This window comes from Triticum urartu, chromosome 7A, assembly GCF_056163025.1.
Source record: "Triticum urartu cultivar PI428250 chromosome 7A, HENAU_Tu73, whole genome shotgun sequence".
In the NCBI taxonomy this organism is placed as follows: domain Eukaryota; kingdom Viridiplantae; phylum Streptophyta; class Magnoliopsida; order Poales; family Poaceae; genus Triticum; species Triticum urartu.
The window spans coordinates 166,040,092-166,055,081 of NC_141879.1; the positions used below are offsets into that span (position 1 = coordinate 166,040,092).

Consider the following 14,990-nt stretch of genomic DNA (forward strand, 5'->3'; position numbering starts at 1 on the left):
CTCTCTGTCCTATAATGTAAGACGTTTTTTGACACTAGTTTAGTGTCAAAAGACGTCTTACATTATGGGATGGAGGGAGTACCTTCTAAAAATACATGTTCCTTTAAATACACCATGTCCCATGGTATTATAGATGTGTAGTGTATAAGACGGGCATGGACGGTTCATGTTGCAAGCACACCTGGTTATCTTGACGAGAGAGTAAGAACGTTTTGATCTCCGAACACACACATCGAAAGATGAACAAGAGTCATATGAAGATACGATTGGTATGTTGACCTACCAGTCTCGTTGCTACTCTATCGGTGATGTCACTCAATGGTGTAATAATTGAGTCGTGGATCTTGAATCAATAGTAATCAATTATGGGAGATGTTGATTTTAGTAGAAGCACACTTTAATTTGTTAATATGATTTGCATTAATTATGAACGATGTCTATGTCACAAAATGAATCGTGATAGCGCACGGAGAAAAATGTGATTAATTGTGAAGCATATCTTAGTGTTGGAATTTGGAAAGGAAGCATCGCGTGTACACAGAAATATTTGTGATTGTAGGAACTTCATATATGGAACCAACGTGAATGGAGGAAGTTTGTTTGGAAAATTACGAGAGATGGAAACAGCTGTGAATAAAAGAAACTCGTTTCAACTGCCCAGGGGATGTGGACGCTGTTTCAAGAATGCATCCAACGCTCAAGAACTTTTTGATCGAACACTCATCTTTTTTTTTTTTGAGGGGTCGAATGCTCATCTACTGGTCTGATGGCAAAGATGATTCCCTCACATTTGCGAGGGCCACTGTGCTAGTTAAGGCAACATCAGGAAGACAATGGTCATTTTTTCTGCACGGCAAGAGATCTGATTGATAGAAGCATTTTTATCAATACGTCAACCTCCATAATCAACCCACTTTGATTAAGTTGTTTGGGTTCAATCTTTGTATGTGAATCCAACTAAACTCTGTCAAAAATGCCAACTATTTCGAAATTATCCAACAACCAGTTCTCATGACAGCAAGAAGAAGATAAAAGAGGCCTAAATCATTGATACTTTTTTGTGTAGAATCATTCATAAGGGCAACCAAGACCATCTCGTAGCTGTTGGTAGCAATGGGGGAAATATCCCAGATTCCCAATGCAAAACAGACAGAACCATGGCCTGGAGCGGCAGAGATAGTACTGGTTATTTATGCATCAGAAGCAGGTCAAATTTAGGTTACTTACACATCTCAATTGAGTGGAAAAAGAATGATCCTCGGAATATCTTATGTACATAGCCGTTTTATTTTCAGTGTAGAAACACATGCATGGCTTGATTTACACTGCTATTTACCTTTCTATGTACCATGAGAACAAGCATTTTACACAGCTGTGTTACCTACATTCTAAGAAGATAGCACAAACAAGACATCATATATTACACATCTTGCCTACAAACAGGGCACGAACCATGGCCAATGAGCCATTTGTCCACACAGGGCTGATGGAAGGTGTGACAACACTTCGGCAGCCTCCTCGCCATCTCTCCCGTCACGATATCCTAGGACAAGAACAGAGTGTCAGGGCATAAGAAACAAAGTTCAAATACGGACTGTCTGTCCAGATACATGGGTGATATTAAGGGTGTATTTTGATTGGTTAAAACAAATTTCACTGGATTCATATATAAAGTACTTACAATTGTGATTCCGACATTTCGTACCACATAAACTACATATTAAAGGAGTAATTGTTGATTAAAACCTTGTTTTAACCAATTAAAATACACCCTACATATCCAGACAGTTCAAATATCGAGGTTGTGTCATCATATATAAATGACAGTACATATTAAACTCCCATGCATTCATAAACTAACTCACAATTTCAAAGAAAGCAGAGCCAAAATTTGCTTACTTACACTGAAAAGACATATCAATTTGGAAAATAACATATAACGTGAGGGTGACAACTCATGCTACTAACTAATTTGCTCCTGAGAGCTGGTCAACAAATTTGCTAAATATTCAGAAATAGCACATAGGTCTGGGTAAAACAAAAATTAAGCAAGGAATAGACACTCCAGGTACAAATTCGACCAAGTATTGTGTGGTTATCTACTAAGTTTTAAATTTTGAGAATTCCAATGATTACCCACCTTCAAAAAGCACATTATCACATAAGATTATTTCAAATAGTCCAACTCCAAACAGATAAGATGTTACCACCACATATTTTAGACAATAAATAATTCCAGCTTCTGAACAGTGAAATCCGTATGGAGTTACTTAGATTAAGGAAATTAAAAATAAGATGGTTTGGAAATAATTTCCATAATTCTCACCTCCATTATACCAATCAAAAGTAAGATGATTTCGAACCGTTCAGCCAGACAACATATACATCTACCAGACTATCAATTAAGGCAGCATAAATTACAGATTGGATGGTGAAGTTATTTCCCTGCTAGGTAAAATCCAATAAAACATATATGTAACTGTTACACTTGTACCTGTAGGCAAATAGGGCAAGACAAGTTTTCACCAGCTGGCTCTTGTTTCTGATCAATCACCACATGGTATGGCAACTTCTTCAAGTTATCCTGTGAGAGCCCATCGGATGAAACTTCTCCAGTGATATCATACGGATCATCATTGCCAAACTCTGCAATACCAACCTGTTGAATGTCTTAACTTCAGTACGAAAAATTATGTGTGCAGCAAAGGGTAGAAACTTCACTATAACAATTATATTTTGTTTTAGCTGACCTCACCATACAATTTACATAAAACACACTATGAAATGGATTAGTATACAGGTAAAAAACATGGTCACAAAAATGAGCAACTGCAAGAACCCTCCAATTAATAGGAAGCATGAAGAGAATAACTTTCATTTGGGCACACTTCCTTGCAGAGGATACCGCATTAGCACTGTTAGGGGTATAGAACAACTGACCTGCCAACGATATGACATATACACTGATGGCTCATACTGCTCTCCCACGAACCGAGCATGAAGGAGCTGATCCACGAAATCCCCCTGGAAATCGAACACACATTTTCTGTAAGCAAATCCTCAGTGGATGGATCAATAACGTGTCATCCACTGACTGAAGTATATAATATATTTAACGAACGTACTTTACTTTATAAACAATGAAGAACACTCTCTATAATCGAGGCAAAAAAATGCAAGCAGCTGTTCGAATTTAAAGACCAATCAAAATGACGAGCTGCGGCAGGAATGTTACTATCCAATCGCATTTATTTGGCAAAAATAAAAACGTTATATTCTGCCAAATTTTGTAGACTGATTTGCTGAAGAATCTTACGGTACGGACCATGGATGATGTACTCTGCGGTGTTGACCTGTCGGCGCACCAATAGGCGCGGGAAGCCTCCAGGACCTCAATGGACAGGACAGCGCCAGCAAATGCCCCCAGTCCGGCTCCCCGGAGAACGCCGCTGTCCGAAGCTCTCCCAGCCAACGCGCCGGTGACTGCCCCCGTCAGGCCTCCAGCTTCGGACAATCACAAATCGACATCAAAATACGATCACACGAACCAAAAGATCGGCTGCTAAGTCAATAAACTTTGCTATCGCTACGATTTTTTTGGCCTTGAAGGGTTTGTTGGACCAAGAAATGGCCAAGAGACCCAATCCCTTCTCCACCAACCAATAGAGAGCTCGAAATCACCGACAAACGCGTCACAACCAAACACAGGAGCCAGGGCGCGTACCGACCGCGAAGAGGCCGGTGAGCACACCGGAGAGAACGCCGGCAACGAGCCTGGGGAGGTACGGCGGGGCGGGGCGCTCCTGCTCCGCCGCCGCCGAAGCCGGGTGTCGCGGCGGGATCGCCTCTCCTGTCGCCGCCTCCATCACGATCCACGGCCACGAGGCCTCCGCGCCGAAGCTTAGCACGGCGTCGGCTGTGGCGTGCGCGCTGGCTGGGGCATAGAGGAGGAGGGTGGCTCGCCGGCAAGGGAGGGGGTGGGGGGATGAGGCGTGACGCAACCCGGAAACAAGTCGCCGCTTGGCTGCTGCTTGCTGGTGCCTGTTGCTTAAAGATTTTCTGGGTTCTGTTCCATTTTCTACGTTAGTACAAATCTGTATTCCTGGACTTTTTAACACGCTATATAATCGCAGATACCCACATACACACATCTTATCTCTACAAGCACGGCATTGGGGCCAACCAAGCCATGGCCCGTCAGCCCGGTGCCGGATCCTCTGACATTGTGGAGAGATGTCACAGCTTGACATCCCTTCAGAAAAATGGACGTGTTGTACTGAAAAAAACTTGCTCGTCCAAATCGAAAAAGAAAAAATGAAAGAGGCTCGTTGTTCCCGTCGAACTCCACCGCCGCCTCGCTCGCGTTGCCGTGATCCGCCGACCTCGCGCCAAATCACCGCCGCGATTGGACGGCCTACGACCTCGCGCTTAGTCGTTGTCGGTTCGCCGCCACGGAGCTTGCGCCTCTTTGTCGCTGCCGATTCGTTGACCTGTTGTGTGTCTGCTCGCGCCGCCGACGATTCATGGACCTCACCCGCACCTCCGTCCGCGCCTCCGGTGGCTCGTCTCCATCATCATCCCAGTCTGCGTCTCCATCCCCCCCGCTGAAGAAACTTCCTTGCTCCATCACCTCCCGAAAGGTAATAACAAGCTTCTGAGTTTTTGAAATAAGTGTAAAAACTGTTTCTCTTGCTGCATATGTATGAATAGTTACGATTGCAATTTTAGTGTTTAGTTTTTTTGTTGCCTCTGAAAGAGGAATGCATCTGACAACAACAAAATTAAATCTTGAATTGAACCAATTGGCACTGATTTATCGTGTGATTGGTGAGTATGAAAGAATAGACATTGCGACACATTGCTAATCATAAATGAAAGAAATATGCCCTAGAGGCAATAATAAAGTTATTATTTATTTCCTTATATCATGATAAATGTTTATTATTCATGCTAGAATTGTATTAACCGGAAACATAATACATGTGTGAATACATAGACAAATAGAGTGTCACTAGTATGCCTCTACTTGACTAGCTCGTTGATCGAAGATGGTTATGTTTCCTAACCATAGACATGAGTTGTCATTTGATTAACGGGATCACATCATTAGAAGAATGATGTGATTGACTTGACCCATTTCGTTAGCTTAGCACTTGATCGTTTAGTTTGTTGCTATTGCTTTCTTCATAACTTATACATGTTCCTATGACTATGAGATTATGCAACTCCCGTTTACCGGAGGAACACTTTGTGTGCTACCAAACGTCACAACGTAACTGGGTGATTATAAAGGTGCTCTACAGGTGTCTCGGAAGGTACTTGTTGGGTTGGCGTATTTCGAGATTAGGATTTGTCACTCCGATTGTCGGAGAGGTATCTTTGGGCCCTCTCGGTAATGCACATCACTCAAGCCTTGCAAGCATTGCAACTAATAAGTTAGTTGCAGGATGATGTATTACGGAACGAGTAAAGAGACTTGCCGGTAACGAGATTGAACTAGGTATTAAGATACCGACGATCGAATCTCGGGCAAGTAACATACCGATGACAAAGGGAACAACGTATGTTGTTATGCGGTCTGACCGATAAAGATCTTCGTAGAATATGTAGGAGCCAATATGAGCATCCAGGTTCCGCTATTGGTTATTGACCGGAGACGTGTCTCGGTCATGTCTACATAGTTCTCGAACCCGTAGGGTCCGCATGCTTAAACTTCGGTGACGATCGTAATTAGGATTTTTGTGTTTTGATGTACCGAAGGTTGTTCGGAGTCCCGGATGTGATCACGGACATCACGAGGAGTCTCGAAATGGTCGAGACATAAAGATTGATATATTGGAAGCCTATATTTGGATATCTGAAAGGTTCCGGGTGAAATCAGGATTTTACCGGAGTACCGGGGGGTTACCGGAACCCCCCGGGGGTTATTGGGCCTACATGGGCCATAAGGGAGAAGAGGAGGGCCGGCCAGGGCAGGCCGCGCACCCCCTCCCCCCTAGTCCAAATAGGACAAGGAAGGGGGGGGGGCGCCCCCCTTTCCTCTTTCTCCCTTCCCCCTTCGTTTTCCAACAAGGCAAGAGGGGGGAGTCCTACTCCCGGTGGGAGTAGGACTCTTCCAGGCGCACCCCTAGGGCCGGCCGCACCTCCCCCTCTCCCTCCTTTATATACGGGGGCAAGGGGGCACCCCATGACACACAAGTTGATCTTCGTGATCGTTCCTTAGCCGTGTGTGGTGCCCCCTTCCACCATATTCCACCTCTGTCATATCGTAGTGGTGCTTAGGCGAAGCCCTGCGTCGGTAGAACATCATCACCGTCATCACGCCGTCGTGCTGACGAAACTCTCCCTCAACGTTTTGCTGGATCGGAGCTCGAGGGACGTCACCGAGTTGAACGTGTGCAGAACTCGGAGGTGCCGTACGTTCGGTACTTGGATCGGTCGGATCGGGAAGACTTACGACTACTTCCTCTACGTTGTGTCAACGCTTCCGTTGCCGGTCTACGAGGGTATGTAGACAACACTCTCCCCTCTCGTTGCTATGCATCACCATGATTTTGCGTGTGCGTAGGAATTTTTTTGAAATTACTACATTCCCCAACAGTGGCATCCGAGCCTAGGTTTTATGCGTTGATGTTATTTGCACGAGTAGAACACAAGTGAGTTGTAGGCGATATAAGTCATACTGCTTACCAGCATGTCATACTTTGGTTCGGCGGTATTGTTGGATGAAGCGGCCCGGACCGACATTACGCGTACGCTTACGCGAGACTGGTTCTACCGACGTGCTTTGCACACAGGTGGCTGGCGGGTGTCAGTTTCTCCAACTTTAGTTGAACCGAGTGTGGCTACGCCCGGTCCTTGCGAAGGTTAAAACAACACCAACTTGACAAACTATCGTTGTGGTTTTGATGCATAGGTAAGAACGGTTCTTGCTAAGCCCGTAGCAGCCACGTAAAACTTGCAACAACAAAGTATAGGACGTCTAACTTGTTTTTGCAGGGCATGTTGTGATGTGATATGGTCAAGACATGATGCTAAATTTTATTGTATGAGATGATCATGTTTTGTAACCAAGTTATCGGCAACTGGCAGGAGCCATATGGTTGTCGCTTTATTGTATGCAATGCAATTGCGTTGTAATGCTTTACTTTATCACTAAGCGGTAGCGATAGTCGTGGAAGCATAAGATTGGCGAGACGACAACAATGCTATGATGGTGATCAAGGTGTCACGCCGGTGACGATGGTGATCATGACGGTGCTTCGGAGATGGAGATCACAAGCACAAGATGATGATGGCCATATCATATCACTTATATTGATTGCATGTGATGTTTATCTTTTATGCATCTTATCTTGCTTTGATTGACGGTAGCATTATAAGATGATCTCTCACTAAATTTTAAGATAAAAGTGTTCTCCCTGAGTATGCACCATTGCCAAAGTTCGTCGTGCCCAGACACTACGTGATGATCGGGTGTGATAAGCTCTACGTCCATCTACAACGGGTGCAAGCCAGTTTTGCACACGCAGAATACTCAGGTTAAACTTGACGAGCCTAGCATATGCAGATATGGCCTCGGAACATTGAGACCGAAAGGTCGAGCGTGAATCATATAGCAGATATGATCAACATATTGATGTTCACCATTGAAAGCTACTCCATTTCACGTGATGATCGGTTATGGTTTAGTTGATTTGGATCACGTGATCACTTAGAAGATTAGAGGGATGTCTTTCTAAGTGGGAGTTCTTAAGTAATATGATTAATTGAACTTAAATTTATCATGAACTTAGTACCTGATAGTATCTTGCTTGTCTATGTTTATTTGTAGATAGATGGCCCGTGCTGTTGTTCCGTTGAATTTTAATGCGTTCCTTGAGAAAGCAAACTTGAAAGATGATGGTAGCAATTACACGGACTGGGTCTGTAACTTGAGGATTATCCTCATTGCTGCACAAAAGAATTACGTCCTGAAAGCACCGCTAGGTGCCAGGCCTGCTGCTGGAGCAACACCAGATGTTATGAACGTCTGGTAGAGAAAAGCTGATGACTACTCGATAGTTCAGTGTGCCATGCTTTACGACTTAGAATCGGGACTTCAACGACGTTTTGAACGTCATGGAGCATATGAGATGTTCCAGGAGTTGAAGTTAATATTTCAAGCAAATGCCCGGATTGAGAGATATGAAGTCTCTAATAAATTCTATAGCTGCAAGATGGAGGAGAATAGTTCTGTCAGTGAACATATACTCAAAATGTCTGGGTATCATAATCACTTGACTCAACTGGGGGTTAATCTTCCTATTGATAGTGTCATTGACAGAGTTATTTAATCAGTGCCACCAAGCTACAAGAGCTTCATGATGAACTATAACATGTAAGGGATGGATAAGACAATTCCCTAGCTCTTCGCAATGCTAAAGGCTGCGGAGGTAGAAATCAAGAAGGAGCATCAAGTGTTGATGGTCAACAAGACCGCTAGTTTCAAGAAAAATGGCAAAGGGAAGAAGAAGGGGAACTTCAAGAAGAACAGTAAGCAAGTTGCTGCTCAGGAGAAGAAACCGAAATCTGGACCTAAGCCTGAAACTGAGTGCTTCTACTGCAAGCAGACTGGACACTGGAAGCGGAACTGCCCCAAGTATTTGGCGGATAAGAAGGATGGCAAAGTGAACAAAGGTATATGTGATATACATGTTATTGATGTGTACCTTACTAGAGCTCGCAGTAGCACTTGGGTATTTGATACTGGTTCTGTTGCTAACATTTGCAACTCGAAACAGGGACTACGGATTAAGCGAACACTGGCAAAGGACGAGGTGACGATGCGCGTGAGAAATGGTTCCAAAGTCGATGTGATCGCAGTCGGCACGCTACCTCTACATCTACCTTTGGGATTAGTTTTAGACCTAAATAATTGTTATTTGGTGCCAACGTTGAGCATGAACATTATATCTGGATCTTGTTTGATGACAGACGGTTATTCATTTAAATCAGAGAATAATGGTTGTTCTATTTATACGAGTAATATCTTTTATGGTCATGCACCCTTGAAGAGTGGTCTATTTTTGATGAATCTCGATAATAATGATACACATATTCATAATGTTTAACCAAAAGATGCAGAGTTGATAATGATAGTGCAACTTATTTGTGGCACTGCCGTTTAGGTCATATCGGTATAAAGCACATGAAGAAACTCCATACTGATGGACTTTTGGAATCATTTGATTATGAATCACTTGGTACTTGCGAACCGTGCCTCATGGGCAAGATGACTAAAACGCCGTTCTCCGGTACTATGGAGAGAGCATCGGATTTGTTGGAAATCATACATACAGATGTATGTGGTCGATGAATATTGAGGCTCGTGGCGGATATCATTATTTTCTCACCTTCACATATGATTTAAGCAGATATGGGTATATCTACTTAATGAAACATAAGTCTGAAACATTTGAAAAGTTCAAAGAATTTCAGAGTGAAGTTGAAAATCATCGTAACAAGAAAATAAAGTTTCTATGATCTGATCGTGGAGGAGAATATTTGAGTTACGAGTTTGGTCTACATTTGAAACAATGCGGAATAGTTTCGCAACTCACGCCACCTAGAACACCACAGCGTAATGGTGTGTCCGAACGTCAAAATCGTACTTTACTAGATATGGTGTGATCTATGATGTCTCTTACAGATTTACCGCTATCGTTTTGGGGTTATGCTTTAGAGACGGTTGCATTCACGTTAAATAGGGCACCATCGAAATCCGTTGAGACGACACCTTATGAACTGTGGTTTGGCAAGAAACCAAAGTTGTCGTTTCTAAAAGTTTGGGGCTGCGATGCTTATGTGAAAAAGCTTCAACCTGATAAGCTCGAACCCAAATCAGAGAAATGTGTATTCATAGGATACCCAAAGGAAACTATTGGGTACACCGTCTATCACAGATCCGAAGGCAAGACTTTCGTTGCTAAGAATGGATCCTTTATAGAGAAGGAGTTTCTCTCAAAAGAAGTGAGTGGGAGAAAAGTAGAACTTGATGAGGTAACTGTACCTGCTCCCTTATTGGAAAGTACTACATCACAGAAACCGGTTTCTGTGACACCTACACCAATTAGTGAGGAAGCTAATGATAATGATCATGAAACTTCAGATCAAGTTACTACCGAACCTCGTAGATCAACCAGAGTAAGATCCGCACCAGAGTGGTACGGTAATCCTGTTCTGGAAGTCATGCTACTAGATCATGATGAACCTACGAACTATGAAGAAGCGATGGTGAGCCCAGATTCCGCAAAGTGGCTAGAAGCCATGAAATCTGAGATAGGATCCATGTATGAGAACAAAGTGTGGACTTTGGTTGACTTGCCCGTTGATTGGCAAGCAATTGAGAATAAATGGATCTTCAAGAAGAAGACTGACGCTGACAGTAATGTTACTGTCTACAAAGCTCGACTTGTTGCGAAAGGTTTTCGACAAGTTCAAGGGATTGACTACGATGAGACCTTCTCACCCGTAGCGATTCTTAAGTCTTTCCGAATCATGTTAGCAATTGCCGCATTTTATGATTATGAAATTTGGCAAATGGATGTCAAAACTGCATTCCCGAATGGATTTCTGGAAGAAGAGTTGTATATGATGCAACCAGAAGGTTTTGTCGATCCAAAGGGAGCTAACAAAGTGTGCAAGCTCCAGTGATCCATTTATGGACTGGTGCAAGCCTCTCGGAGTTGGAATAAACGCTTTGATAGTGTGATCAAAGTATTTGGTTTTGTACAGACTTTTGGAGAAGCCTGTATTTACAAGAAAGTGAGTGGGAGGTCTGTAGCATTTCTGATATTATATGTGGATGACATATTATTGATTGGAAATGATATAGAATTTCTGGATAGCATAAAGGGATACTTGAATAAGAGTTTTTCAATGAAAGACCTCGGTGAAGCTGCTTACATATTGAGCATTAAGATCTATAGAGATAGATCAAGACGCTTAATTGGACTTTCACAAAGCACATACCTTGACAAAGTTTTGAAGAAGTTCAAAATGGATCAAGCAAAGAAAGGGTTCTTGCCTGTGTTGCAAGGTGTGAAGTTGAGTAAGACTCAATGTCCGACCACCGCAAAAGATAGAGAGAAACTGAAAGATGTTCCCTATGCTTCAGCCATAGGCTCTATCATGTATGCAATGCTGTGTACCATACCTGATGTGTGCCTTGCTATAAGTCTAGCAGGGAGGTAACAAAGTAATCCAGGAGTGGATCACTGGACAACGGTCAAGAACATCCTGAAATACCTGAAAAGGACTAAGGATATGTTTCTCGTATATGGAGGTGACAAAGAGCTCATCGTAAATGGTTACGTTGATGCAAGCTTTGACACTGATCCGGACGATTCTAAATCGCAAACCGGATACGTGTTTATACTGAACGGTGGAGCTATCAGTTGGTGCAGTTCTAAACAAAGCATCATGGCGGGATCTACATGTGAAGCGGAGTACATAGCTGCTTCGGAAGTAGCAAATGAAGGAGTCTGGATGAAGGAGTTCATATCCGATCTAGGTGTCATACCTAGTGCATCGGGTCCAATGAAAATCTTTTATGACAATACTGGTGCAATTGCCTTGGCGAAGGAATCCAGATTTCACAAGAGAACCAAGCACATCAAGAGACGCTTCAATTCCATTCGGGATTTAGTCCAAGTGGGATACATAGAAATTTGCAAGATACATACGGATCTGAATGTTGCAGACCCGCTGACTAAGCCTCTTCCACGAGCAAAACATGATCAACACCAAGGCTCCATGGGTGTTAGAATCATTACTGTGTAATCTAGATTATTGACTCTAGTGCAAGTGGGAGACTGAAGGAAATATGCCCTAGAGGCAATAATAAAGTTATTATTTATTTCCTTATATCATGATAAATGTTTATTATTCACGCTAGAATTGTATTAACCGGAAACATAATACATGTGTGAATACATAGACAAACAGAGTGTCACTAGTATGCCTCTACTTGACTAGCTCGTTGATCGAAGATGGTTATGTTTCCTAACCATAGACATGAGTTGTCATTTTATTAACGGGATCACATCATTAGGAGAATGATGTGATTGACTTGACCCATTCCGTTAGCTTAGCACTTGATCGTTTAGTTTGTTGCTATTGCTTTCTTCATAACTTATACATGTTCCTATGACTATGAGATTATGCAACTCCCGTTTACCGGAGGAACACTTTGTGTGCTACCAAACGTCACAAAGTAACTGGGTTATTATAAAGGTGCTCTACAGGTGTCTCCGAAGGTACTTGTTGGGTTGGCATATTTCGAGATTAGGATTTGTCACTCCGATTGTCGGAGAGGTATCTCTGGGCCCTCTCGGTAATGCACATCACTCAAGCCTTGCAAGCATTGCAACTAATAAGTTAGTTGCGGATGATGTATTACGAACCGAGTAAAGAGACTTGCCGGTAACGAGATTGAACTAGGTATTAAGATACCGACGATCGAATCTCGGGCAAGTAACATACCGATGACAAAGGGAACAACGTATGTTGTTATGCGGTCTGACCGATAAAGATCTTCGTAGAATATGTAGGAGCCAATATGAGCATCCAGGTTCTGCTATTGGTTATTGACCGGAGACGTGTCTCGGTCATGTCTACATAGTTCTTGAACCCGTAGGGTCCGCATGCTTAAAGTTCGGTGACGATCGTAATTAGGGTTTTTGTGTTTTGATGTACCGAAGGTTGTTCGGAGTCCCGTATGTGATCACGGACATGACGATGAGTCTCAAAATGGTTGAGACATAAAGATTGATATATTGGAAGCCTATATTTGGATATCGGAAACATTCCGGGTGAAATCGGGATTTTACCGGAGTACCAGGGGGTTGCCGGAACCCCCCCGGGGGTTATTGGGCCTACATGGGCCATAAGGGAGAAGAGGAGGGCCGGCCAGGGCAGGCCGCGCGCCCCCTCCCCCCTAGTCCGAATAGGACAAGGAAGGGGGGGGGCGCCCCCCTTTCCTCTTTCTCCCTTCCCCCTTCCTTTTCCAACAAGGCAAGAGGGGGGAGTCCTACTCCTGGTGGGAGTAGGAGTCCTCCAGGCGCACCCCTAGGGCCGGCCGCACCTCCCCCTCTCCCTCCTTTATATACGGGGGCAAGGGGGCACCCCATGACACACAAGTTGATCTTCGTGATCGTTCCTTAGCCGTGTGCGGTGCCCCCTTCCACCATATTCCACCTCGGTCATATCGTAGCGGTGCTTAGGCGAAGCCCGGCATCGGTAGAACATCATCACCGTCATCACGCCGTCGTGCTGACGAAACTCCCCCTCAACATTGGTGGATTGGAGCTCGAGGGACGTCACCGAGTTGAATGTGTGCAGAACTCGGAGGTGCCGTACGTTCGGTACTTGGATCGGTCGGATCGGGAAGACGCACGACTACTTCCTCTACGTTGTGTCAACGCTTCCGTTGCCGGTCTACGAGGGTATGTAGACAACACTCTCCCCTCTCGTTGCTATGCATCACCATGATCTTGCGTGTGCGTAGGATTTATTTTTAAAATTACTACGTTCCCCAACAATAAAGTCCCACCAAGTGGCAACATAAGAAAATAAAAATCCTTGCAATGCCGAACAAAAGGAACTCCTACCTTACTAGCTACCTATACTCTACCATTCTGAACATTTTCAGAGTACAAACTATAGCATCCAAAATAATTTCGACTGCAACCAAAATGGGTCAGCATCTATGTCTTCAACAATGGGAGTTGTCAACAGATCAATGAAACACTCCATGAACTCATATTTTCCAGAGCTTGCTTCATTCAGTAGTGGTATGGCCCATTATGCTGATTTTTTTGAGACAACCTTCTTTACCGAACTAGTCTGTGATATTATGGTCTCCTTTTCTTCCTGCTGGCTAATGGGAAAATCTTCTCTTTCTTTTCTCGCTGCGGTGGCAGATGGCTTTTCCTTGTTCTCTTGTGTTGCCTCTCAAGGAAACTTTTTTTTTTACTTTTAGAGTCTTTCTTCTCAACCTATTTTTATTGAGACATGCATCACTCAACAATTCATTTGATGTTTGAGTCACCTGTGCAACACTCGACATTTCATTTGATGTTTGACTCAATGTTTGAGTCACCTGGACATGGCATCTTTCTTCAACACTAGTTTTGCATGCACCCAATAGTTCTTTCACTTGCTTAGTAGCACTGACAAGTGCATTCTCGATGACAATACAACATTCCTCAGAGTTGGCTGCTAGAGTTGCCAACTCACAACACATGTGTATAAGAAAATTGTATCGGTGATGGGATCCAACTTTGGTTTTTTCAACTACAGTTCATCCACAACAATCTTTGATGGAACCTGATTGTGCTTCTCTTGTCCATCACTTCAAAATGTGGTGTGACAGGAACAACTTGATATTCATTAATTCAAGAACTTCCAAAGCATGAGCACACAAAATTCCTACTCTCTCAAACTTCCCACAACTACATGAAGTCGTTTGTTGGTGATTGTCTCCAACAACTTTGTATTGTTGTTCAAATGTTGCATGTTGCCCATCAACAAGCCTTCTAATCTTGACCATGTATTCGTTGTCTCCAGGTAGCATATGAGTACATGCTGCCATTGCCCTCCCATATTCTGTTTGAAAAGCTTGAAATACAGTAGGAGTATAAAGATTATTAACTCGTTGCGACATTAGTGTGGGGATCTTGATTCTAGGTAGACTCTTCCTAGACTCGTACTCCAAATTTATCTCAGTGTCTCTTTTCACTTTCATGGCTCTTTCAAAAATGATGGAAAAAGCGGTTGATATCCAAATCTGACTTGGGATGGTTCTTTAGGTCATTATTCAAACTTTCACTTAGTTGTGTGCTTCGCATTCTCAAAGTGAAAGCATCTCTCATAAAACATTCTGCCCACTTCTTTACCTTATAAATACTATCCATCCATTTGCTTTTTCACCTTGCTTCTCATAACAT

General features: G+C 43.2%; 1 protein-coding gene and 1 pseudogene across 2 annotated transcripts; both read right to left on the reverse strand.

Annotated features, from left to right (window-relative positions):
• Positions 1-1,165: 1,165 nt before the first annotated feature.
• On the reverse strand, positions 1,166-4,057 carry LOC125521020 (NEP1-interacting protein-like 2). 2 transcript variants are annotated; one of them, XM_048686070.2, is made up of 5 exons: positions 3,725-4,057; positions 3,317-3,504; positions 2,941-3,024; positions 2,495-2,659; positions 1,166-1,543 (listed from the first exon to the last, which is right to left on the reverse strand). In XM_048686070.2, exons 1-5 carry the CDS (start codon positions 3,864-3,866, stop codon positions 1,421-1,423), a joined length of 702 nt encoding a protein of 233 aa, XP_048542027.1. In that variant the 5' UTR covers positions 3,867-4,057; the 3' UTR covers positions 1,166-1,420. The 2 variants fall into 2 exon arrangements, with proteins under 2 accessions (XP_048542027.1, XP_048542028.1); XM_048686071.2 differs by having other exon boundaries at positions 3,326-3,504; positions 3,725-4,051.
• A 9,644-nt stretch (positions 4,058-13,701) lies between these two features.
• LOC147958785 (protein FAR1-RELATED SEQUENCE 5-like) lies at positions 13,702-14,788 on the reverse strand (annotated as a pseudogene).
• Positions 14,789-14,990: the final 202 nt, after the last annotated feature.

Coding starts and splice junctions, on each gene's coding strand:
- LOC125521020 (XM_048686070.2), bottom strand. CDS start 3,866: ATGGAGGCGGCGACAGGAGAGGCGATCCCGCCGCGACACCCGGCTTCG. Junction 3,505..3,724: donor CACCGGCCTCTTCGCGGTCG/GTACGCGCCCTG, acceptor GATTGTCCGAAG/CTGGAGGCCTGACGGGGGCA. Junction 3,025..3,316: donor CATCATCCATGGTCCGTACC/GTAAGATTCTTC, acceptor TTCGATTTCCAG/GGGGATTTCGTGGATCAGCT.